Genomic DNA, 26,040 nt, shown 5'->3' with positions numbered 1-26,040 from the left:
AAATGTGCTCGAGACACGTGAGTTAGGAAAACTCAACCCGCTTAATAAGAAACCCGCCATAGTGGGAGGCACAAGATAAAATATAACCGAGGTGTGTGAGTCAGGAAAACCTGATTCGTGTAATAAGAAATCTATCATGACAAAAGGCATAAGATAAAATATATCCGAGATACGTGAATCGAGAAAACCTGACCTATGTAAGAAGAAACCTATCACGACGAGAGGTACAAGACAAAATATACCTGAGGCACGTGAATCAAGAAAATTCGACCTATATATGAAAAAACTTATCATGATATGAGACACAAGACAAAATGTGCCCGAGACACGTGAGTCTAAAAAACCCAACCCGTGTAAAAAGAAACCCACCATTGCGGGAGGCACAAAACAAAATATGTTCGAGATGCATGAGTCGGAAAAACCCAACCCGCATAAGAAGAAAATGATCACAACGGAAGGCATAAGGCACAATGTGCTAGAGGTGCGTGAATTGAGAAAACCCGTCCTGCTTAATAAGAAACCTATCATGGCAGGAGGCACAAGACAAAATATGCCCGAGGTGCACGAGTTAGGAAAACCTAACCCACGTAATAAAAAATCCACTACGATGGAAGGCATAAGATAAAATATGCCCTAGATGTATGAATCGGAAAAACCTGACTTGTAAGAAGAAACCTGTCATAGCAAGAGGCACAAAGCAAAATATGCTCGAGACACGTGAGTTGAGAAAACCCAACACACATAAGAAGAAATTCATCATGATTATATGCACAAGACAAAATATGCCCGAGGCACGTGAGTCGGAAAAACTGAACCCACATAAGAAGAAACCCACTATAACGAGAGGCACAAGATGAGATGTGTCTAAGACACATGAGTTGGGAAAATCCAACCCGCATGAGAGTAAATATACCATGGTGGGAGACAGAAGGGAAAGAATGCCTGAAGCATGGAGGTAGAGTGACCACTACCCAACATAGTCGATCAGCTTGGAGGCACTTGAAAAAAAAAGGGAGATGCAAGCACCTCGGGCAGAGACAAACCCCCTCCGCTCGAGGTGGGTCCCATAGAGATGGGAGGGGCAGGTAAACAACGGGGGACTTCGCTGCATCCCTGCAATGGACCTATTACTCGATGTGGGTCCCATGATGATGGGAGGAGCCCACCTCAGCTCCTCTCACAGCCCACCTCATGGCAAGCGGAAGAAGAGGGACAGGTAGGCAACTGGGGGGCTTTGTAGCATTCCTATTATGGATCCACTACATGATGTGGTTCCCTCGACAATGAGTAGAGGAGGAGCCCACCTCGACATCACATGCAACCTGCCTCGACTCATCTCGTAGCTCGCCTCAATAGTGAGCAAAAGAAGAGAGGTAAGTTAGTGACAAGGGGCTTCGTAGCATCTCGATGTGGACCTATTGCCTAACATGGATCCCTCAGGGATAAGCAGTGGAGGAGCCCACCTCCACACCGCCTATAGCCCACCTCAACTCCTCTCGTAGCCTGCCTCCGCGGCGAGCAAAAGAAGAGGGGCAAGTCCACAATGAACCACCGCCAGCAACGTTTGCACCCCTTGCTTGTGGTCTGCATCGAGGCGTGGAGGTCGGGAAACCCATCTAGGTCGAGAAGAAATAGGCCCCCTCTACCTAAGGTGGGTCCCTTTATGATGAGAGGAGTAGGTTAGCGATGGATTGTCTCCAGTAGCGCTCACAACCCTCAGCTACAGTCCTCGTCGAACTATAGAGGTTAAGAAACTAGACCCCCTCTTTCGCTTGAGCCAGGGAGGTCGGGATCCCCGATCCCCTCTCCCGCTTGAGGCGTAGAAGTCGAAAAACTCAACAAGGTCAGGAAGAAATAGACACCCTCCATTCGAGGTGTGACCCTCGACGATGGGAGGGGTAGGTCAACGGTGGACCGTCACCAGCAGCACTCACACCCCTCTCTTTTGCCCAAGGCATGGCAATTGGAAATCTTGACCAGGTCGAGAAGAAATGGGCCCCCTCCACTCGAGATGGTTCCCTCGATGATTGGAGGGGTAGATTGGTAATGGATCGCCACTAGTAGCACTCACACCTCTCACCTATCATCCTCACCAAGCTATAGAGGTCAAAAACCTAACTCTACCCTCCACGTCCGAAGGAGGGTCGAGTTCATGTCGACAAGGATTGATCTATGACCGAGGAGGGCCCATCAGCGATATGCGACCCCTTGTTCAGGGACGGAGGTCATTGATTCAAGGCGCTGGTCAAGCGCCCCCTTATCCTATCAATGTCTGCCTAATATGCAAAGTCGGAGAACTAATCGAAGAGGCAAAAGTTTAACATGTCAGATGAACTGGACACTACACTTCAGATCCCTCTTATGAGAGCCTTCGAAGCACGCCTAAAGGAGTGGGGACAAATGATAGGGAGAACATCATCAGTCAGTCGTCATCCGACACATGATCTCCACGTAATATTCAGGGTGGACGAAAAAGACGAAAGCCACCCTCTACTTATCTACCCACGTGGACAAAGGTTCAAGGCAGGTGGTTATGGACTGTCCCCCCCTTATCACCCGCTTGGATAAAAGATCGACGAGAGATTGTTAAAGGCAATTAGAGGTTGCCTCCTCAAAGATTATTTCATGAAATATTCTACCTGTTTACGAAAAAAGATCACGTCCTCACTCACAATTCAAATATTAAAGGGACTTGGTCGAGAAGTAAAAACAACTTTGAAACAATGAAAAAAGATCACTTTCTAACCACTGGAATCCTCACTCACATATCTCAAATTATTAACTTACAATGAAAAAAGATCACTTTCTAACCACTGGCATCCTCACTCACATATCTCAAATTACTAACTTACATACCTATATATATATATATATATATATATATATATATATATATATATATATATATATATATATATATATATATATATATATATATAGAGAGAGAGAGAGAGAGAGAGAGAGAGAGAGAGCAATGGTTAACTAGTGACAATCTCAAAACTTAATGGACACAGAATATTAAATCAGTGATGATAATCTCACACAAAACATTTTCTGTAAATTTCAGCATGGAATACCAAATGAATTCTCTCGGTTCTTAAAATATATCTAATAAATCATGATACATAACAAAGCAGTATAGATCAAGCATTGTAGGCATGAGAAGATAACCTCTGCGTCCACCGCATTTAAATTTGAGAATACACTCGATATGATGTGAAACTGATTGGATCAGTATAAAAAAGGCAAACCCACTTGGCCTATAACAACCATTTTGATCTACACAGCCTGCTAAATGGACATACTTGCAGACCAAATCTATATCTGATCAGCTGAATATACACTACGTCAGAAAAATTCTTCCATGATAGGCTTCCAAGCCAGATTTGGCTCTGGAATCAATCTGAACTTGCTATTATGGATTCTGGAGATGTGCAACAAAAAATTTCAACTGGTGTATTATTACACAATCTTCGTATCAATGATGACCATCTTGGAGTTATTGTGGAATATTTATATGCTATTATCCAACTCCCAGATCACCACTTTCCCATCCAACCCTGCAAGAAATAAAAGACTTCTGAATTCTGACACAAGTGACCAACAAACTTTAAAAAATAAACCTAAATTTTCTAACCTGATGTACTGAAGCGTCTCACGATCGTATCACCAGGTTTTCTCAAAGGAACAATACAGCTGAAATCACAATGAATATGTTTGAGCATAACCTTCTTCAAAAGAAGGCTGGAGAGGTGCAGCAAAGGATATCTCAATGGCATGATATATAAAACTACCTTATGCAGTTTTCATGAGCCCCGCCCCGCGGCCGTGATGATTCAACTGTGTCAGAATTGATTGCTGGTTTTGACTGACCATACAACTTGCCAAAGGCTTCAGAGAACTGGGAAAAGTAAACAATTTATTATTATTAGCTAGGTAAACGAGAAGCTAGTTAATTTCAAGAATTCTACCTGACATATATTGCCCATTATATCTAATTTAGATCAGGAAAATATATGGTGGAGCTTAAGTTATATATTAGATGGTACTATATTGACTATGAGCTTAACTATACATAGTCTATTTTTGAAAGCATATGTTGCTTAGCCAGAGGCTTTGTTAGCGCTTCAAAAGTTTACTTTCTCTCCTCTTTTTTCTAAAACACAAAATTACATATAAATCAAAGGTAAAGGTCAACAAAGAGTTACAAAATAGGAGAACAGGCAACTAACCAGATTTCATTCTTGTGATAGATTCTTAACAATTACAGTTCATAGGTTCTCTAAAAGATTGCAGTCATGAATGACTACAGGATTTAAATGTCATCAGGTATACAAGTACAAACTTGGGATCAAAGAATTCAAAACATTCAATTCTCAGTATAGCTGTACTGTCAGTCAAAGGAACACATACCTATCAACTGTGGACATTAAATTTGAAACAAAAATACCATTTTTCACATAGATTACATAGAAAAGAAAGAAACATACAGATTTGGCTGCATTCGTAAGACCATGAGAAAGAGTGATGGTAAACTAAGTCTTTATGGAGATCAATTGATGAGAGTGTAACAGAGTATTTGTATATCTTAGTACAAGAGGATTAAACTCATTCCTTAGTTTGTAGGAATAGGATCTTCCCCAATACCTGTGAACCATATTTAGAGCTTGATGGTGCTATTTTCTTCTCATCTAAGAATTTTACAAAGCTCCTGTTACAACAAAAAAAATCACACAAAACAATAATGAGGAATCTCAAGTGCACCATAGAGCACAGTGTACAAGCAATGCATATTATATCAAATACAATAACTTTTATTGTTTTACTGCAATAATCCCATTTACATTACCAATAAGGTTACTTAGCTTTGGCTAATATTATGAAACAAGTTTATGGCTAATTTTGTGAAACAAGCATACCATAGTCCTGTTTCATCTGCAGTGAAAACCATAGGGTTGCAGTCGAATCCAACACCAATAACCAATTTCTCAGAGACAAAGAGGATCTGAAAATTACGTCAGCCATTGGTACATAAGTTCAGCTTATGCTTGAGATGAACATAGATACTGTAAAACAAAGTAAAGGGAAAATGCTGACCCACATCACGTAGCGGCAAATCACGCAAGGCTACATTTTGTGCCGAAGGAGACGAACCCACATCTTCAATGAAGTATATCATAGAGTTGTGACCTACAAGTAAAAAACCAAATGGCAAATGTTGGGTCGTAAAAGAAAATTAAAATAGATGCAAGAGAAGAAAGTGGTGAATTACAAACTGTAACAGCAACTTATTTGATATATACTGTATCGTGGTTAGTGAAATTAGGTAATCAAGTGATTTAACATGTTTTGCAGGGATGTTAAAATTGAACAAAGCTATTATTCATTTGGTGAAATAAATTTGTAAGACCTGAATGGAACAAAAGGAGTGTAGACCAACCATAAGTTTCTGGAGAAAAAAGTCATGCAGTCCAACAGTGTCTTTCTTTATTGAAGAAAAATATCAGGGCCCCAGTGAACTTGTAAATTGTGGTAGAATTTTAAATTTTACCTTGCTGGCTAATAACTGTTCTCACAGACAAATAAAAAAAAGGAAATAGATGCAACCTTAAGAGAGAGCACAGCATAGAACACATATAAAACAATGAAGAGTTTTATCCTAGGGAAAACATAGTGTAAACAGGAGCCATTATGACCCCAGCATAAGAAAAAATATCTAATCCGTTTTCCAAATGTATTTAAGGATAATATTAGTCAATTAAAATTCACAAACAACTTTGATAAACAACTAAATGAATACAATCTCCCATTACCAACACATAAAGATGTTAAAAACACTTAAAATATGCAATTTTATTCTATCAAAAATCATTAAAGAGACGAATAATGTAAAATAGACAATTATTTGAGGGAGAGTGCATCCTATGTAACAATGTGTGCAGAACAATGAAGAGATTTGTCCTTGGATAAAGAAAATAACTATTGCCATCAATAAAAGAAGACTTCAGTTAAGACCATGAGTCCATGACCATAGAAAGATTAAACTCTAGAACCTGTTACAAATTTATCAGGGATCACACTGATCAACAGTCACATTAATCAACAAGATCCAGGAACAAATAAAAAACTATCTCCCACTAGTGGAGTATGGATATGCAAAGAAGACCTAGCAACACTAACCTGCATAAGCCAAGGTATTGCCACTTGGAGACCACCTCACACCAAATGCCCATGTAAACGAAAGATCAAGTTGTGCAATTTGCTGCTTTCAGGAATACAACAAAAATATCAAGTTCCCAGAAAAATCTAAAACAATAAACTCTACAGTAAAAATAAAGTTCTAAAAGACATGAATAATTATTCACAAAAAACGGACAACTTAATAAAGTATATTTCAAGATAACCACTAAATGATATTCTGAGAACTCAGAACAAAGCTTAAATCAACAAAAATGTACGTTAAATTGGAGAAATACAATGATGCTTTCTTGAGTTTCAACTTTTATTTGATAAGACTTAGAAGCTTGGAAGAGAGACAAAGAACAAATGAGAGAGATTGAGAAAGTTTTGAGACATTGAGTGAAAGAGAGGAGAGAATGGTTGTTTTCAGGTGGGAAATAAAAAAATGGGAGAGTGCGGTACAATACTACCTGGCATAGGTGGTGGTACCAGATCTAACCGGGTGAAATTGACTGGTCCATGTCTGCATCATAGTCGAAGTGGTACAGTTGGCATTTTTATTTCTGCTTCCTAGTAATTTTGTAGACCGACCTCAACAGTCTCATGTCAACTACACAAATTTTTTATACTTACATATCAAATGTCCAACACCTTGATTCATATAGCATAGTTTACATGACAATCATCCTATAAAATTTTATTTTTACAGAGCACATGACGATCACACTAATGTCTCAATCTCCCTCTAAACTTTTATCATCCATGATCCAACTTGTATTTTATGAAAAATATCCTTATCAACTTTCTCCATTTTTGTTCAATAGTGGATCCAACATAACTCAAACTATATTTATTGGAATTTCACAATCCATCCTAAGTACATCATTCTCCTTTCAGTGCCAGTTAAACTATATTCTGTGCAGTCAATCTTAGTCTTAATCTAAATTTTTCGATCTCCAATGTTTGCCTTTATTGCTGAAGTTTATAATTAATATCATTCAAATTCTTATCGTTGAATACAATATCATCAGCAAATAACATATACTATGAAACTCTATCATATGAGAGACTCGTAAGTTTGCCCATTATCAATATAAATACATAAAGACTTAAAGCTAATCCTTGAGGTAACCCTTATAGTTATATGAAACTCACTAGATTTATTCTCTCCAATTCTAACACCAGTGACTACAATATCATATATATAGTTTATGAAATCATTAAAAAAAAGTTGAAGCAAATATCAAATAAGATAATTTAAGGCATACACTTAATTTCAGGACATGCCATGTGACAAGTGAATGTTAGGCAGGTTAGGCAGGCACTTATAGTCTGGCATTGTATGGCAATACATCATTCCATGCTGGTCAAGAGCCTAGCTTCATGCCAAGAAAAAAGGATTATCCATGCCAATCCTTTGTAATCTTTAGTTATGATGTCTGCATGCAGCAGCACAAACAGGCATGACTGAGCACACCTAAGCTGCAGAGGTGCATGCACACACATCCTTGCTGCCCATGTTTTCTTAACAAGGTCAGCACAAACATCCATGAGGAAGGCGTAATCAAACAAACAATATAAAAGAACATTTACAAGATTTGTTCAACTAAAAAGAATAAATTGGAGGATACAAACCTCCCCAAACTTTAAATTGCTAGAAGAACTTGCTCCTGATTCCCTGTCACAAGTCAAACAAAAATAAACTATCTGTATCTTCTTTAAGGTATCATTTAGACTATCACTAAGTATCCATACCAACCTTGAGTCTACACCTTTGATGAAAGTGGAAAAAACCCGACACTTACCATCAGTAGATGTTGTTGCAAGAAGAATCTGCAATCACAAAGCCAAAGATGAAGTCAAACAAGCACTGGAAATTGTTCTATTCTTACAGTGACAAGAACCATCATTCTTTTAGTTAGATGTAAATAACAAATAAGCATGCTGTAAATTCCCTAAGTTTCATGAGTGCAGTTGGAAACCAGTAAACCAACTGTTCTAACTGCAGCTTTCCTTCTTTTACATGTTATCAATCGTCACATTGCAACCCAAGCAAAAACAAGAAGAGGAATGTGCTAAATCATGCTTGTGCCATTTCAGTGACATAAAACCAGATTCTAGTTCACATAAATAGCAATTAGGAAGAAGGTATGTATATTTTAACAAGATGCAGTCACAATATAACAAAATAGCCTGAAGTACTATGTCTATTCAGCTAATTTGATCTGTAGGTACTCGAAGTCAATAACACCAACATGCGGGAATGCAGAGTACTGGAAGTCCATGTTTTCCTGATATACATTTATAAAGGCCCTAAATATGAACAAGATAATGATCCAATATCATTGTTCTACATGTATTACAAGAATAGAAACCCAGAAGAAAGAAGGATAAGCTTTTATTGGACTATTAAATTAAAGTTTCAAGTTTAATGTTTCACAACAATGATGATATGTAGTTGTTCTATTCTGATTCTAAAAGTCATACAGACAAGATAGTCCATCTTTACGGACTGTAATTTCTCATTTACATTGACTCTCAAGGTAGCCCAATTGTTCTACTTAAATAGATGTATGCCTGAAGGATCAGGCATGATAAATTGACTTTTGTGGTGTATATAAATTATTTGTGAAATCTGCTGTATATGTCAAACATCTCACCTTTTGCTCTTGTTCTTCCACATGCACACTCACAATTCAAAATTATAAGTATCTATATATAAGCTGGAGAACATTCTAAGGATTAAATATTAATTTGACAGGAAAGTAAACAGAGATATCACATTTTTAAAATGTCTAGAAGTTGAACTAAAGTGACCAATTTAAACAACTCCAAACTACAACTTTTCAGCATTTTAGCTTGGATACAAAAAAGTTGCAACTCATGATAAAACAAATAAATAGGGTCACAAACTTACATTGTTAGGATGCCATGCAACACTTGTAACTGAAGAATTGTGTTTTTTCCTGATAAGTTTACTAACCCACCTAAATGAAATAGCATGTAGTGTAAGAAACTAAATTCAGCTTACAGGATCAAAACTAGTCAGATAATACAATGAGTTGTATGGCTAACCAAAGTAACAATTTTCAGTAAACATTGAATAACAAATATAAAATAGTTGACACTGTCTGAGAAGATGGCACGTTCTGTATGTTGACATGACTAAACACCAAGGAAGAAAGATAATCATTCTAAACCACTTTGAAAGTTTGAATTGTGAAACAAAACACTAAAACAAGATACTGAAATTGAATGTTCTAATGAAACAATTTGTTGCCACTTTATGTTAACATATCCTTGTGCCAAAGTGTATTGGCTGCATTTAGTTTGTGGTTAAGTAGGGTTGAGTTGGAGATTATTGGTCTGTTCCACCAAACGCTACAAAGTTAAGAAAGAACGAACTAACTATTCAAGGGGGTTATCCAGATAATCTAGGATATAATAGCTCAGCGATTGTGGGGTAAAATAGCTCTCTTGCTTTCCGTTTTTCCTTTTAACTTAGATACTCCATTCTTTAGCAACCAAACAAAAATTGAGAGATGGAGTGAGTTAACAGGAACGGGACAGGATGACCCAATTCAAATGCAGCCACTGAGTCATGTGGGCAATGGGACATAAACTAACCTACTAAGTCCTCCCATTCTAAACAAGCTGCTATGTCGACCAGAGAAACTAATAAAGCATACGGTGCAATGATGCCAACAAAAGGCATGACAAACCTTTTGTTTTTCATGTTTTTACCATAATCAAGTAAATCAAGTAGCTACCTAGTTAGCACTCAGAACAAACAACGTAAAAGAATTTCAGCTCAGCCTTATTTTCAAAATTGAAGCAATCATGACACCGGAACTGTACCAACTCAACCATCAATTGGTATCAAAACCGGATTCCTTGCATTTGATAACCATTCTTAGCTAGGTATCAAGATTTAACCATGACTAGAAAACAAAGTTACATTTTCATTCACACTTTTTGTCCATGTGGAGGCTAAGCCATTTTACCAAATCCAGCATTGTTCATGTTGAAATCTTCAGAAAATAAGTTGTACAACTTCAACATGGATTCTTACCTCCAAAGTGCCAAATGTGCCTATGGCTTACCCCATATTCCTAGCAAACTGGCATTGAGATTGATTTAGCAATGATACTGGGTCAAGAAGGTTCTGATGCTACATCAACTCCACATGAGACATTCTGATCAAATGTTATATGTAATCTACAGAATTTCACTTATAAGTTATAAATTAACAACCTTCTCTGGACTACATTGAAAACTAATGCAGCTTAAGACAAAGATATGCTTGATGAGACAATACCATTTTAAAAAAAAATTAATAGGACACTCAACCAGGACTGTTAACAAGACTAGAGACAGGTGGTACACTCTCCATCAGAGGTGCAATCACCCCACTTAGAAATCATTTTTGTACTTTTTAATTTATAAAAATTATCTAGGAGATGCAGACTCGTAGATCCTCTATAAGTTGATGGATATGATACTTTCTCGTCAACAATAAATAAACATGTGAAGATAGTAAGCACCAAATAAAACAAAGATTATTAACCAGACACCAGACAATTTCCCAAAAAACTAAAGCAAATGTATTCATGTGTACAAGTTCACAAGCCACAAATAAGAAACTACATGAAACCAGGGATAGTAATTTTGGGTACTAGATCCATGCCGGTCATTAGCTAAACCAGAAGGGGAAGGAGGAGAAGGAAGAGGAGAAGGCGAAGAACATGAGGGGAGGACGAGGCAAAGAAGAGGGGAGGAGGAGGCAGTTAGAGGAGGATGAGGAGGAGGCAGCAGCAGAGGATGATGAGAAGGTGGAGATGGCGGAGGATGAGGAGGAAGTGACAATGGAGTAAGAGTCGGAGGAGCCGACAGGCCAAGGGCAATGTAGGGGGAGAGAGAGAGGTTGATAAAGGGTCTTTACGGTTAAAAAAATAAGCTTACCGATCCGATCCAGGCCTGTTGACACCTGAACCAGTTAGCAGATACTTGATATGCAATCGACATTTAGCACAGTAGTTGTACCAGAATATACAGCAAACATATTTGACATGCAAATGTTCTAGTTAGCATGGTAGTTGATTACTGCATATAGGTGATGCAACAAACAGAATGAATGAACATGAAAGCCCATTACCAGTTATTCTCTTTCTCGTAGTAACATATGCATACAGTTTTAGCACCACTTCCGACAGCAAACTTGTTCTCTGAGAAGTGCATCGATGAGTTAATAAAAGCTAGAGAGAAGGTACATTACATTATACTATGAAACCAATACCTTTATCTCTTCAGAAAAAAAAATAATATAAAAAGCTGTTGCCTTTTACTAAATCAGATCTACAGTAATTTTATACCCAAGTTTCTTGTTGGTTTTGAGCAAAAGATTCCACTATGTATAAATTACAATTTCATAGATTGCAATGGTTATCAAACTAATTGGAAATTCAATTTGGATGAGGCTTTGTAATCTTGTGGTAATTGGTAAACTGAACGGTAAAACAGTAGTCTCACTTCTTTCATTCAAGTCTTCATTTATCACTCTTATCTACATCGACCATTCAACTTGAGTAGCAGTTAGTGGATAGAGTGAATATGACAATAAATCCAAGTCTTTCTCCCTCATTTTGCCATTCAGTTGAATATACATCAAACAACCATGCAATGGAAATTGCGATAAAGACTACTTGGACAAGGCTCATCTTAACACAATCACAAGGATAATAAGTCTCTCTGATGTGTAGCAAATCACGAACAAGATCACTAATCATTAACAGACAGCAAAATAAAGAGCAGAACGTGCATCTGCCACCTTGTTCTACTACCTTTAGGACTCCATTGAACACAGAGGGCAGCACGATTAAGCCTGAGAATAACAAGGGTGGGCACCCACTCAGATGCTTCTTGATTCCAAACATATCTGAGATTAGAAACATCAAAAGTAAGCAAACCTGGATTCATTAGTAACATCACCACATACATGCTTAACATGACAGAATAAAATCTTTACAGGAAAATACTCACGAATTTCGATCATGTGAGACAGTTACAATTTTGTTAGATCTTACGCTCCAATCTATTCCAGATACAATTTGATCATGCTGTAAAACATAAAAACATGGCAACAAGTAAGTGGCTATGAGCATGAGCAGTGCCCTAAATGAGATGACATACTACAGAACTCAAAATTTTAAATAGACAAAATTCTCTATTCTTATTCTTGCTAATTATTAGTACATCCTTTTAGCATTTTCCTAATTATGTGGCATAATCTCACCATTTCATGCTTGATAAGTAACACTCTGCTATGCAGAGAATAGGTGTTGAAATCAGAATAGTAATGGAGATATCCATCCATCAGTAGGGCATTTACATATATAAAACTTACAGCCATACACAAACTAGTAGGACTAACTATATATGCCAACTATGAATAAAATCCTGAATCCCAGCTTGGTTAATCTAGGCTTCTTAAATTTAACACGGTTGGTAAAGGCCTTCCTCATTCTAGAATGGCTTATGCTGCTCCAAATGCATACTTGTGCATGTCTAAGTGTTGCATGATTATTAAGTTCATTGTAACGATTTGCAATATGTTGAAATGCATCATTTAAATGCAACATGGATACTGTAATCCTCTCGTACAACAAAGAAGCTTCGTGACAGCTTGAAGTATATTCTTGTAATCAGAAAACATCATCATAATGTTAAATAATTTAAATCCTAGTTAACTACATGAAAGTCCCAGGTCTTTAAAGGAAAAGATGATCATAAGCTTCAAAGATCACGATACCTTTTGAAGTACATGTACCCTTTCCCACTTTTCACCAAAAAGTTTGTAGATATGCACCTCATGATTATTTGGACAAAATGCAACCACTGCAAGAGAAAATGGTGTTAGGTCATAATCTTGGAGACATAAGGCACACGATTTTACTTATCAATACTTCATGACAGTGCGTTATTAATCAAAATAACTAAAAAAGACAGATGACTGAATCCAGAACCATCAAGATGGATGGAAAACAAAGAAAAATCATGATGTAGGAGGCTCTTTGTAGACCTATCAATGGAAGGAAAATTTTAAGCATGTTCAACATGGCATCCTATTTTCACTATATCAAGCCTCTCCAACACCATCCAAGTCAGTCCTAAACCTTATATCACAGGTAGAAATTGATAAAAGTCCAAACTTAATCAATCATCAGAAATCAGAAATTTCTTTTTTCAATCATACATCTAGATCAGTGTGAGAAATTTCACAATTATTTATTTGTTATTCAGATGGGATGAAACTAATATAGAAGACAATCGAAGTCCTACTCATGTTTTCTTCTTTGAATGAACATGGTGAAGATGAGACCAACAATCATCAGTTTACCAAAAACATACAGCAGAGTTTATTAAATAAAAGAGGTGGGAAAGGATGGTTCTAACAGATAGAAAGAACAGTTATATTTTTTTAGAATGGTAAAAACCAGAGCAGTACAACAATAATTCTTTCCTTCAGTATAAAATATCTAGATCTATTTAAAGTTTCAACTCTTTGAGCAGTCAAGCACTCCAAGTTATCATGACCATACTGACCATTAAAATTTTATATTTCACTGTTGTTTTATTATTTAATTCTCTCAACAAATCACTCCTTGGTTCACAATAATCCATATTTTCGGATGCCCATCAAGCAACTCACGTCATACCATGCCACTGAATGCAAATAAACACTTGGCAAAGTAGTTCTGAACTATAATCAAGAACCTTGACGAGGCATGTTATGAATAATCTAAAGCCTCTAAATACTTTTATGGAAATTACAGTTGAAAAATGGAGCATCAAGTTTATACCCATCACTCAGAATGGAAATTTCTGGTAAGAAATCAATCAGCCAGAAGAAGACACCAATTACCAGAGATTGGCTTCCCTCTGCCAGTCTCCTTATTTCTCTAATAGATGTAGCAGAAATGAATCTCACACGATTTTTCCATGAATCTCAGAAATGTATTAGGCATATATACATTCAACTTAAGTCTAGGAACAAAGGGTCAAATGGACACATCTGGCATGCGGATGACAAAAGGAAGTGATATTCTTTTGAAAGCAAAATCATGATAGAACTTAGTTCTAAGACAGATCCAACAATCTTCAGTAGAAAGAGAGGACAAACTTTTTTATTTCATTTTATTTTCTTTTCCTTTTCTTTTGGCAAAAATGGTCGAATAAATGAATTTTGTTTATCAGAGACCAAAATTAGCGTCACCAGAAAGGATCACATGGATCAGAACCAATAAAAAGATTTCCCATGTCGCAATTAAAGGTGTACAAAACATAAAATAAGCTAAGCAAAACAACCGCAATCGTAAGATCATCTGATGAAGCCTAACAGGATAAATCTGGAATGCTGGGAGTTCCTGATCCAGCGCACGAACGGAAGGAAAAACATAATAGTACTAGGATTTACCTTACGCGAAACAAGCACTGATCCTACAGCAACCGCGTTCCCAGTTCAAGAACCCAATCGTAGATCCGGAAGAACAGGATAACAGAAAATGATAGAAGAAAGAGGACAAACGAGGAATTACTAGATTGATCGGGGCTCCAAGCATGGCAGGTGATGCACTGCGCGAACTGATGGATGGCCACCGCCGCCATACCCTAAATCACCACCTCCTACGCCTCCTCCCCGCACCAACTTCTTCCCCTCTATTTTCCCGTCCGAGAGAGGGATGTCTACAAAGGAAATCGTGATAGGGATGGATGCATCCAATCCTTGGAGGATTCGTCGTCGGGAGGTGAGGAAGGGGCGAGGAAGAGAAAGCTGGAGAAGCAAACACCCCCCGAAACCAAAAGCGATCTCAATTAGGAAAGCGAAAGCCGAGACTTGGATGTCTCACGCTTCTCCAACCCGTTTACTCGTGACCATCTCACTTACCCTTGTCGTCCTCGTAAAAACGGAGAGGGGGGAGGGGGGGCCCATGGTGGGTCCCGCCGCCATCCGCCATACTTTTCTTTTTCCTTTTTTTTTCTTTTTATTTATCGTTGTTAGCTTCGTCATTACTCGAATGATTGATTATTCTCACTTTTATTGAAGTTTTAAGTTAGAATATTTGCATTTGGAATATTTTCTCCCTGCTTATAGTGACCATTCATATATGCTTCTCTCGTTAATAATTTTGTTTGTTCGAAAGGTTCGCAATACCGTATCGTACCGGTACCGATACGGTACGGTATATCGCTCGGTACACCCAGGTGTACCGAGCGGTATATTCAGGCGTGCCGAGCACTGTAGTAGTGCTACAGTACTGCTACAGTGTCGGAACGGTAACATATGATCCGCGTACCGTAAACCTGTCAGACCGATACGTACCGCCCGTACCGGGCAGTACGGACCGGTACTGCAAACCATGGTTCAAACTAGTAGGTAAATCTACTAGTGCCTAACTTGAATAAAAAATTATGCACAAATCTAAAATATTCAAAACATCCTTGAAATTTTTTGACATCATAATTTGGTTTTTTTTTTGAATTTTAACATGTTTATTCTAATAGTCAAATGGCCTGTTGGTGTGATTTGATTACCCATATGAGCTGTTGGAGGGATAAATATGAAGAAACACACACACACACACATATATATATATATATATATATTTAATGGAATACAATTTGAGTTTAGAGGAACACATGGTTGATGAATGATGGGCTTTGTCCTGGATAAACTTTGTCCCAAGCCACCACATAAAACTTGCACTGGAAAGGTGAACAAGCTGATAAAAATTTTAATTGGATCCTCATTAATCCAAAAACACTTAAGTTGTTATAAAAAGATCTGATATATATATTTAACTCTTAACTTACAAGACATTGCACATTATATTTAACAAAACACAGGATGAATAAAAAAAAGGAAGGAGACAAATACAAGATTCAAACTGAGGAACTGTTTTGATTGGATTACCCAGCAATCTGAAGAACTTGAGTTGTTAAGGAAAAACCCAGCATAAATTTAACTACCACATGTAGGGAAAACAATGGATTCATATTTTCAGCCATGAAACTGTGTGAAACAGCAGGAAATATCCAAAACCATGTATTGTATTCAGTAGAAAACTGTGAAACAGTTGCAGCATTGAAGCAGCAAGCATGCCGGGAGTGGTCAGCCATGAATGACCACAGAGAAATCATGAACCTAATCGACCACCAAAAACAAGGGCAAATATGTTTTTTGCCCAAATTGATCTAGGTTCCTCTAATTGTTTCATCTCTTTTCTTCTGTGTAATACATACTCCAGAGTTCCTCTAATTGATCTAGGTACCTCATTCTGTTTCCAGCTGTTATGCCGGGACTGCTTCCTATTGCTTCACTGGCCTTGTTGAGGGACTGAAATCCTGGTGCTGCATTCAAGTCCAACTCAATTAAGTCAGGATGTCCAGGGAGTCAAATTGTGCAAATATGAGTTCAGATCAGAATTCAACTTCAGAACCAAGCAACATAACTATCATGTGTAGGTTTTTCCTTCAATCAGATTGGACGGTTAACCTATTACCTAACCACAATTAATTTGCTCAAAATTGTAAGAGAGCAAGGAATTTGCAATCTGATAGATGAGAGCATCAGAAGACCATGAAAGTGTAATGTCATACATTGTCATGATCAGGATATATTTTATTGGAACATTTTCATACAACTTATGTCACTATAGCTCAAGGTTTGCAACTTACCTCTCCAAAATGAACAGACTGACAGCCCATTTGCTTCCTCATAATTCTAAGTCTCTTCACTGTTTCCAAAACCATTCTGTAAGTTAGACTGAATCAGCAAACTACAAAACAGAACAAGTCTTTGACAATGAGAAAAAACTAAGGACAAGATCACCAGAAAAACCATAAGATTGCAACAAAATTGAATGCATGCACTATAACCAGAGTACAATTGATCTATGTTAATAAATGTATTCTAATGACGATCGAAACACCATGATATCGTTCTCCAGGAGAAATAGGTTCCCTGACCAAAGTAGTCATCCATGAATGATTTCTTGCGTTTAGGTATACCGATAGACAGGTATCAATATCAGTCTGTACTGTGAAGAAGGCATACCGTTCGAGACACATCTCCAACCAGCATCCAGTCCCCATCCTTGTCTTCATAAGTAAGAGAAAACTCAGACGGACCATCTAACAACTTTGAAACCTTTGCTCCATCTGCCATCATTTACACCAATATAATAAGTAACTCCACCACATCCCAACATACCACAAAAAATACAGATAACTGCCGATTTTATTTCAATTCCTATGCTGCACAATAGGCAGACATCTATAAATTGATTTCCACTATGACATAGAATCTCCCTAATGGAGAACGAGAAATTATCGCTTAGATCTTAAGCTCTGCACTTGCATACATCAGGAAGATTAACTATATAATGATATAATTACAGATAATGAACTCACAGATAGAGGCCAAAGGGCAGGGCCCATAGTAGGCTTCTGAAACATGAGATCAAGTGCAACTTCAAGAGATTAATGAGAATGATGGGCAATGAGATCCATCTTCCAACATATAGGATCACCATCCATTTCAATTTACCAAATAATGAATTCCTTGTTTCTTTTCCTTTATTCTCCTGATCATTGTTGCCAATGATGAGGTTGGTCTTCTTGAGGGAATTGGAGGTACTATCTTTGGAATGGTTGAACAATCTGTTCATCCTGAAGGCCCTGATAGGTGGCCATCCCACTGCCACCTGACTGTTCGCTCACTTGAATTTTTTTTTTTGAGACATAAAACCCAAAAATATTCAGCAACAAATTTAAAAGTTTATAAACAGCATAAGCTCAGGGATGAGAAAATAAAAGGAATTGCTTTTTCACTCTTGATTCTTTTTATATGTTAATATTTACATCAAGCATCTGAATACATTTCATCACTAATATTTTGCTTTGAGAACATATCACTGTCATGACAATACACGGAAAAAAATTAAATGCAGCATTCAAGCAACTTAGCAGACTAACTCAGTACCAAAACCTTTACATCAAAAGCACCGAATAATTTTCGTCACTAATATTTTCCTTTGAGCTCATATCGTTGTCAAATTAATACAGTAAGACTAAACAATTCAAATAGGATGTTACACTTTCTGAGAGAGAAAGGTGTAGATTACAGAAGAAAGCAAAGAAGCAAAAGCGAATAGTGTTCTGTTTCTTTCATCTTTCTTTGATGGAAGCAAATTCTGGTGATCTTATTAGTAAACAAAAAAGTCAGAAACATAAGAGGAGAACAAAAAGGAATCTTCCTATTTCCGACTCCTTTGGCAGTAAAGAAGGCAAAGAGATAGTAATATGGGAGAACAAGAACCTCATGGTCAAGAGAAAGCAAGAAAGAGAGAGAGAATGTAAGGCTCACCTGAGACGGGGAGGAGGGGAGTCAGGGGAGACGGATTCTGCCGCCCGCTTAGTCCCGGCGAACCCGGGTTGGTGCCGGAGGACAAGGAGACCAAGGAGGCGGTTGGGGACATCGGAGAGGCGCGCGACGCCAGGGAGGGGAAGTTCTTGGCGGTCAAGATGCGCCAGCACGGCCCCACGGCGCCGGCAACGGCTTCCCCTTCCTAGCCACCCCAAGGTCAGCCCTAGCCCCAGCTTCTCCTCATTCCTGAGTTCCTCCTCCGTCTCCCCCGCCGCTTCAGCGCTGACTTCCTCCACCATCAAATCCTCCTCCTCCACCGTCGCCGCTGCCGCTTTCCACACCGATTCAGTCGACGCCACGCCTCCGTCGAAGCCGCAAACCCCTCGCGTCGTCCTCTTTCTCTCTCTCTCTCTCTCCTCTCTCTCTCCGGCGACGGGACACCCTTTCTTGCGTCCGAGTTAAGAGGAGACGGACACAGTTCTGGCTCGCCTCAAGACAACCACCAAACCCCTTTGTTGGTTTCTGGGCCGGAGTTCGAAATCTCGGGTCTAAACATATCATTAAACCATCTGAACCACCCGCGGCTCAGATGACCGCTTAGAGCCTTTAATGACCCCAATAACGACATGAAACATATCATTAAACCCAAAAAAAATAACAGTTAAACCATCTGAACCACCCGCGGCTCGGTTCGGTTCGGCTCGCCTCATCTGTGGACGATCGCCGAACAACTTTCTTCTGACTATCGCACGCGAGATTGCTGCATAACCGTCGTCTTTTCTCACGCGATCAGTTGCGAAATGGCCGCGCCGCCATCGTCGCCCGGCCACTCTACGGTGGCGACACGGTCCCAAAGCTCCTCTGGTTCCTTCCACCATCGCCCTGTGCGCGCTTGGGGACACGAGGCGGCACGTGACGCTGCCGCCGCTTCAGCGACGACGCCCCCACACGTCTGCCAAGTGCACCGCAACGGGACGCGCACGACGGATGCCCGCCACCTCATGGATCAAGTTGTTGGAAATCCCACCGCAAGACGATCTACATATCCGAGGAGGAGGAGCTATTCACCACTGTCATCAACAGCAGCAGAAGCGAAGTGATATCAAGAAGAAGAGGAAGAAGAGCAGCAGCGATGGCGAGCACTGCCGGAAGCATCATTCCTTGCAAGGGTACATGAATCAACCTTTCCTAATGCATCTCGATTTCCTTTTTGTCGTTCTTCTTCTTGCTCCAAGGAATTTTGGGGCCACGTGCAGCTGCGGTGGCTTGGGAGGCGGGGAAGCCGCTGGTGATCGAGCAGGTGGAGGTGGCGCCACCCAAGGCCATGGAGGTCAGGGTCAAGATCAAGTACACCTCCCTCTGTCACACCGATGTCTACTTCTGGGAAGCCAAGGCATGCCTTCTCCCTCTCCCCCGCTATCTCATCATCCTGTGCACCGACTCTTCTGTGATCCGATTAGATTCTTGCTAACTCTTGGTGTAAACAAACTTTATGCCATGGCTTCGGGGCCGACGCTGCTTGGTTCGGGTCCGAATGCGCGGGGATCTTGCGCGGCGTTCCTCGGGACAGTCGGGGTGGCCGGTTGCGATGGTCTAGGCGGGACGTTGCGTGTGGAGTGAAGCTTTTCCGCGGCGCTGGGAAGATACAACATCGTCCTTGTACCTACACACAGGTCGGGTCGGAAGCTCGGCCCGATCCCTCCGACGATCAAGTCAGATGATGTGGAAGGAGTTTGCTAGTCAAGAAGTCCCCCCTCTCGTTTAGAACTCGGGGGTATTTATAGGGCAGTTTAGTATTACCTGATGTGCCTGCCTGCGGGAGGCAGGATTGTACCTCTGATGGCGTTTGACATTGCCATTGACGTTGCATGGAGAACCGAACTGCCGCAGGGTATGGGCGTGTCTCGGTGGTCGTTCTCCTCTGCCTCGGTCGAGCGCGTTGGGTCGGACAACGTTGAAGTCTTCGTCCGAGGGCGGGTGACGTCAGCGCCCATCGTGTCGGCATTATTGCCCTTTTTCGGGCAGAGTGTCATCCAGTCATGGCTGACGTCGTAGCGCGTCATGTCGCCATTATTACTCTTATCATATTCTCCCCCCGGAAGAAGCTATGCGTCGGTCATTGCAATAGGGGGAAGTCCGAGGCATGGCTTTGTACTTTGGTGCCGCAGTAGTCTCAGGCGACATGAGGTCGGGCACGTCTCGGGCGGACAGGCCGCGGCGAGGGTGGTGGTCTCGGGGAGCACGACACAGGCGGGCTGACCGCGCAAGTGTGTCTTGGGGAGCATAGGGCCGAGGAGCACGACGCAGGCGGGCTGACCGCGCAGGTGTGTCTCGGGGAGCATAGGGCCGAGGAGCACGACGCAGGCGGGCTGACCGTGCGGGTGTGTCTCGGGGAGCATGAAGCCGAGGAGCACGATGCAGGCGGGCTGACCGCGCAGGTGTGTCTCGGGGAGCATAGGGCCGAGGAGCACGACGCAGGTGGGCTGGCCGCGCAGGTGTGTCTCGGGGAGCATGAAGCCGAGGAGCACGGCGGAAGCGGGCTAGCCGCGCAGGTGTGTCTCGGGGAGCATGAAGCCGAGGAGCACGACGCAGGCGGGCTGGCCGTGCAGGTGTGTCTCGGGGAGCATGAAGCCGAGGAGCACGACGCAGGCGGGCTGGCCGCGCAGGTGTGTCTCGGGGGCATGAAGTCGAGGAGCACGACGCAGGTGGGCTGGCCGCGCAGGTGTGGTCTCGGAGATCATGCGGCCGAGTGGCACGACGCAGGCGGGCAGGTCGCGCAGGGAGATCATGCGCCCGAGTGGCACGACGCAGGCGGGCAGGCCGCGCAGGTGTGGTCTCGGGCAACACGCGGCCGAGTAGCACGACGCAGGCGGGCAAGCCGCGCAGGTGTGGACTCGGGCAACATGGCCGAGGAGCTCGGCGCAGGGGGTCTGCGGCCAAGGGATGCAACTCAGATGGGCAAGCCGCCCTAAGGTGGGCTCGGTAGTATGTGGCCGAGGAGCTCGGCGCAGGGGGACTGCGACCGAGGGATGCAACTCAGGTGGGCAAGCCGCCCTGAGGTGGGCTCGGCAGTCCATAGCCGAGGAGCTCGGCGCAGGCGGGCTGTAGCCGAGGGATGTAACTCAGGTGGGCAAGCCGCCCTGAGGTGGGCTCGGTAGTCCATAGCCGAGGTGCTCGGCGCAGGCGGGCTGCGGTCGAGCCGTGTAGATTCAGAAGATTTTAAGCCACGAGCCGAGAGGGGGTCAGGTAGATACTAGATCTTGGCTCGAAAAAGGCTGAGGCAGGGCTTGGCTTTCTTTTCATGAGGACTACATTGAGTAGCCGCCGCGGGTGCTTGACCTTTGTTATGGAGCCCGCGGTCGGGGGCCGTCCCTTCTCCTCACGGTCGCCCAGGCCTCCGCGGCGATGTACCGGTTAGCGCGCTGGAGCATTTCTGGCACCGTGGTGGGAGGTTGCTCCGCGAGGGACCAGAGGAACCTGGAATGTCGCAGGCCTATCATGAACGCCTGCACTAACAGAGAGATGTGAGTGTCCGGAAAACCCCGGATTTGTGTGGCAAAACGATCCACATAATGTGAGAGGGGCTCGTCCTCCCTTTGTTTGAGTCCAAGGAGTAGTGTCGCGGAAGGCTTCGGCCGTGCATAGGCCACGAAGTGGAGCTCGAAGTCCTTGATGAGCTGGTCGAAGGAAGCGATCGTTCTGGTCTTCAAGCCGTCGTACCACGCGTGGGCAGGCCCTCTCAGCGTGGTAGGGAACGCTTTGCACATCAAGGCATCAGAGGTCCCGCATAGCGCCATCTGGGCGCGAAAAGCAGCTGCATGGTCCGCCGGATCGGTGAAGCCATCATAAGCATCCATAGAGGGGAGCCGGAAGTGTGGTGGGATCACTTAATCTTGTATTTCGGGTGCGAACGGGGACCCTTGGTGTCTGTCCGCTTCGAGCTCTCCTTTTGACCTGCGAACCTCCTGCTGTACTTCGTCAAGGCGCTGACTAACGAGGCGCAACTGGGCTCGCAGGGCATTCGTCGAGTCCACGGATAGTGCCTCGGGCTCTGGGCGGCTCGACGTGTCTTCCGCCTCTCGATTCCCGGGCTGGGCTGTTCGGGTTCGAGGCGAGGTGGGGAGCTCGGGAGGTGGTACATGAGTCCGGGTAGGGGGCTCCCGCTGTTGCAGAGGCTGGGTTACATGTGGGGGTGTCGGTTGGGAGACGAGCAGGATGATAGTCTGCACCAAGCCCGCCAGTGCTCGGACTTGATGAGCGAGGTCGTGGAAGGCTTCGGGTGATACAAGCGACGGGACGAAGGGGGCGTCGGGTGGCGACAAACCCGGGTCGTTGAACAGCCGCCAGTAGCGCTCCGATGTCGTGGCAGGGCGTTCGTCTCGGGGTTCATCACGCAGGGGATGTTCTTCTGGGGTGTTGACCGGACGCGACCCCATGGCCGCGGGTTCGCCGGAGTGGATCTGCTGATCGCTCGACATTCGGGGCCCTCCTTCTAGCGCCAAAATGTTGGTGTAAACAACTTTATGCCGTGGCCTCGGGGCCGACGCGGCTTGGTTCGGGTCCGAATGCGCGGGGATCTTGCGCGGCGTTCCTCGGGACAATCGGGGTGGCCGGTTGCGATGGTCCGGGCGGGACGTTGCGTGTGGAGTGAAGCTTTTCTGCGGCGCTGGGAAGATGCAACCTCGCCCTTGTACCTGCACACAGGTCGGGTCGGAAGCTCGGCCCGACCCCTCCGACGATCAAGTCAGATGATGTGAAAGAGCTTGCTAGTCAAGAAGTCCCCCCTCTCGTTTAGAACTCGGGGGTATTTATAGGGCAGTTTAGTATTACCTGATGTGCCTGCCTGCGGGAGGCAGGATCGTACCTCTGATGGCGTCTGACATTGCCATTGACGTTGCGTGGAGAACCGAACTGCCGCAGGGTATGAGCGTGCCTCGGTGGTCGTTCTCCTCTGCCTCGGTCGAGCGTGTTGGGTCAGACAACGTTGAAGTCTTCGTCTGAGGGCGAGTGACGTCAGCGCCCATCGTGTCGGCATTATTGCCCTTTTTCGGGCAGAGTGTCGTCCAGTCATGGCTGACGTCGTAGCGCGTCATATCGCCATTATTACCCTCATCACTAACGATGACAGAATCATGTTCCTCACTTGTTTACTATATGATCGAATACGATTGTATGATTCTCTTCCTTCATTTTTACCCATCAAAATTTCTTTGAATCAGGGTCAGGCACCACTTTTTCCTCGAATTTTTGGCCACGAGGCAGCAGGGTATGTTCATGTTGTGTTTCTTCTTCGCGTGGATTCTAATTTTCCTGCAACAACACCATGCTTTACGCTATGTTCTTCCACAAATAGGATCGTCGAGAGTGTTGGTGAAGGTGTGACGGATCTGGAAGTCGGAGACCATGTCCTCCCGGTGTTCACAGGAGAATGCAAGGAGTGCGCACACTGCAAGTCTCAGGAAAGCAACATGTGTGACCTGCTAAGGATTAACACAGACAGAGGTGTGATGATTGGCGATGGAAACGCCCGGTTCTCTAAGAACGGCAATCCCATTTACCACTTCCTGGGAACCTCCACCTTCAGCGAGTACACAGTCGTCCATGTTGGCTGCCTTACTAAGATCGACAAATCTGCACCTCTTGACAAAGTTTGTGTCCTCAGCTGTGGCATATCGACAGGTATAATCAACACTCTCTTCACCACCACCCCCACCCTCTTTGAGATTAGAAATAGAATGTTCCATCCCTTTTCCCCTCAGGGCTCGGAGCCACACTCAATGTTGCCAAGCCTAAAAAAGGTTCAACAGTTGCGATATTTGGATTGGGAGCTGTAGGTCTTGCTGTAAGTCTTACATATATAGAACACTGATGAATCGATTACCATAGATCTACTACTTCTAAAACATTTACTCTGATCTCTGGTTTGTAGGCTGCAGAAGGCGCAAGAATCGCCGGCGCATCCCGAATCATCGGTGTCGACTTAAATCCCAGCAGATTTGAAGTGGGTGAGTTTTAAGTTTTCTTGGCAACATTTGCTTTCTCAACCACTTGATCACCATTTTGGCTTCTTTATGAGCAGCGAAGAAGTTTGGCATCACCGAGTTCGTGAACCCTAAAGATCATGACAGACCAGTGCAGGAGGTTGCATGTTTCTCGAATGTTTGGCCACAAAACCTACAAGATCTGCAGGACTAAACTCAGTTCTTGTTGTCTCCCTTAGGTGATTGCTGAAATGACCAATGGTGGAGTCGACAGGAGCGTGGAGTGCACCGGCAACGTCAAGGCTATGATGTCCGCGTTTGAATGCGTTCATGATGTGCGTGATAGGACTGCGACATGGTTAATTACTACTCTCGAAGGACGAACAGCCATTCTCATTGTCTTCTGGTTGATTCATGCTTGTCAGGGATGGGGTGTTGCTGTGTTGGTGGGGGTTCCCAACAAGGACGACATGTTCATGACGAAGCCGATGAACTTGCTGAACGAGAGGACACTGAGAGGAACCTTCTTCGGGAACTACAAGCCTAGGACGGATCTGCCCTCGGTGGTCGACATGTACATGAAGAAGGTGAGCTCTCTCCTGTCGAATGCTGAAGACGGTCTCATCAGAACGGAGATGAACTGACGTGTTTCTTTCTTTCCACCTGCAGCAACTGGAAGTGGAGAAGTTCATAACGCAGTGTTCCATTCTCGGACATCAACAAGGCGTTCGACTACATGTTGAAGGGCGAAAGCCTTCGCTGCCTTATAAGCATGGATGAGTAGATCGAGAACGGAGCATTGGTTCTACTTAGAACGCCTTGTTACGTACGTGCATGGCGAATAATAAAGCGTACGTGATGTTGTTAGCTACCTAATTGCTTGTTTCTACTGCGCTAATGTTTTTGGTGAGACTGTCTAAAGATTATATTTCAAATAAAATAATCATTATTAGTATACGATTTGGGATCCTTTTACGTGTCATGTCACGATCGTTAGACTTGGATGTTAGTCAATCAAGATTTTTAAGATTCTAACTCGTGTCTTTGACCACGATTCAGAGTCAATCATCGAGAAAAGGACTAAATCTCAAATCCTTAAATTCTCTTTGATCTCTTAATTATTAAATCAAGATAATAATTGAAATTAAATGCATGTTTGAGTTGGAATGTTGGTGTTTCGGCTTCTAAACTTAATAGTATTTTAATGGTGATAATCGAGCTTTTTAATTCATTAGATCGTAGAAAATATTTAATTTTCAAATATGATATAACTTAATCAATAATCAGGTCAATATCAGTCCAAAATAATTTTTTTAGTACCTTAAAAACAATCAGATGGAAATCATTTTGCTTATGCTGTAGATTATTTTCCTCTAATTAACTCAGTATAAAGGACCACATGAGTTCTTGTAATAGAGGTTAATTACTATTTATTAAAATTATATTCTCTCATTC

At 42.5% G+C, this 26,040-nt stretch overlaps 3 protein-coding genes across 5 annotated transcripts; 1 reads left to right on the top strand and 2 right to left on the bottom strand.

The window, feature by feature from the left end:
* Positions 1-3,069: 3,069 nt before the first annotated feature.
* Positions 3,070-15,086, bottom strand: LOC103970652 (actin-related protein 2/3 complex subunit 1A). Its single transcript, XM_065089512.1, has 15 exons — positions 14,775-15,086; positions 12,989-13,074; positions 12,220-12,296; positions 12,021-12,115; positions 11,336-11,405; positions 9,098-9,167; positions 7,940-8,013; positions 7,816-7,858; positions 6,181-6,262; positions 5,102-5,190; positions 4,920-5,005; positions 4,648-4,711; positions 3,795-3,901; positions 3,638-3,696; positions 3,070-3,560 (listed from the first exon to the last, which is right to left on the bottom strand). The coding sequence occupies exons 1-15, from the start codon at positions 14,842-14,844 to the stop codon at positions 3,514-3,516; spliced, it is 1,119 nt and encodes a 372-aa protein (XP_064945584.1). The 5' UTR covers positions 14,845-15,086; the 3' UTR covers positions 3,070-3,513.
* A 1,183-nt stretch (positions 15,087-16,269) lies between these two features.
* LOC135597067 (auxin-responsive protein IAA13-like) lies at positions 16,270-19,137 on the bottom strand. Of its 3 annotated transcripts, none has more exons than XR_010481102.1 (4): positions 18,605-19,137; positions 17,294-17,957; positions 16,915-16,990; positions 16,270-16,587 (listed from the first exon to the last, which is right to left on the bottom strand). XR_010481102.1 is itself a non-coding variant. In XM_065089511.1 (4 exons), the coding sequence occupies exons 1-3, from the start codon at positions 18,714-18,716 to the stop codon at positions 16,961-16,963; spliced, it is 246 nt and encodes an 81-aa protein (XP_064945583.1). In that variant the 5' UTR covers positions 18,717-19,132; the 3' UTR covers positions 16,270-16,587; positions 16,915-16,960. The 3 variants fall into 3 exon arrangements, 1 of the variants encoding a protein (XP_064945583.1); XR_010481101.1 differs by having other exon boundaries at positions 16,915-16,973; positions 17,294-17,397; positions 18,605-19,132; XM_065089511.1 differs by having other exon boundaries at positions 17,294-17,397; positions 18,605-19,132.
* Positions 19,138-19,678: 541 nt separating this feature from the next.
* LOC135596576 (alcohol dehydrogenase 1-like) lies at positions 19,679-25,542 on the top strand. Its single transcript, XM_065088626.1, is given in 11 exon segments — positions 19,679-19,773; positions 19,861-19,997; positions 23,824-23,870; positions 23,958-24,283; positions 24,364-24,446; positions 24,534-24,609; positions 24,684-24,745; positions 24,825-24,920; positions 25,011-25,172; positions 25,255-25,280; positions 25,282-25,542. Coding segments are annotated over 11 exon segments (1,140 nt in total). The 5' UTR covers positions 19,679-19,736; the 3' UTR covers positions 25,370-25,542.
* Positions 25,543-26,040: the final 498 nt, after the last annotated feature.

The sequence above is a fragment of the Musa acuminata genome, chromosome BXJ1-11 (genome assembly GCF_036884655.1).
Source record: "Musa acuminata AAA Group cultivar baxijiao chromosome BXJ1-11, Cavendish_Baxijiao_AAA, whole genome shotgun sequence".
NCBI lineage: Eukaryota > Viridiplantae > Streptophyta > Magnoliopsida > Zingiberales > Musaceae > Musa > Musa acuminata.
The sequence above is the reverse complement of the archived record's forward strand: the minus strand, read 5'-3'. Positions and strand labels throughout refer to the sequence as shown.

Bases quoted from the DNA above. Each gene is read 5' to 3' on its own strand.
- LOC103970652 (XM_065089512.1), bottom strand. From the start codon at position 14,844: ATGGCGGCGGTGGCCATCCATCAGTTCGCGCAGTGCATCACCTGCCAT. The intron at 5,006-5,101 runs GTGGGTCAGCAT...CGTAATTTTCAG, and splicing joins GTGATTTGCCGCTACGTGAT to ATCCTCTTTGTCTCTGAGAA. The intron at 3,902-4,647 runs GTATTGGGGAAG...TACTTTTCCCAG, and splicing joins GCTCTAAATATGGTTCACAG to TTCTCTGAAGCCTTTGGCAA.
- LOC135597067 (XM_065089511.1), bottom strand. From the start codon at position 18,716: ATGTCCCCAACCGCCTCCTTGGTCTCCTTGTCCTCCGGCACCAACCCG. The intron at 17,398-18,604 runs GTGAGCCTTACA...AAATGATGGCAG, and splicing joins TCCCCTCCTCCCCGTCTCAG to ATGGAGCAAAGGTTTCAAAG. The intron at 16,991-17,293 runs GTATGCCTTCTT...TCTAACTTACAG, and splicing joins TTGGAGATGTGTCTCGAACG to AATGGTTTTGGAAACAGTGA.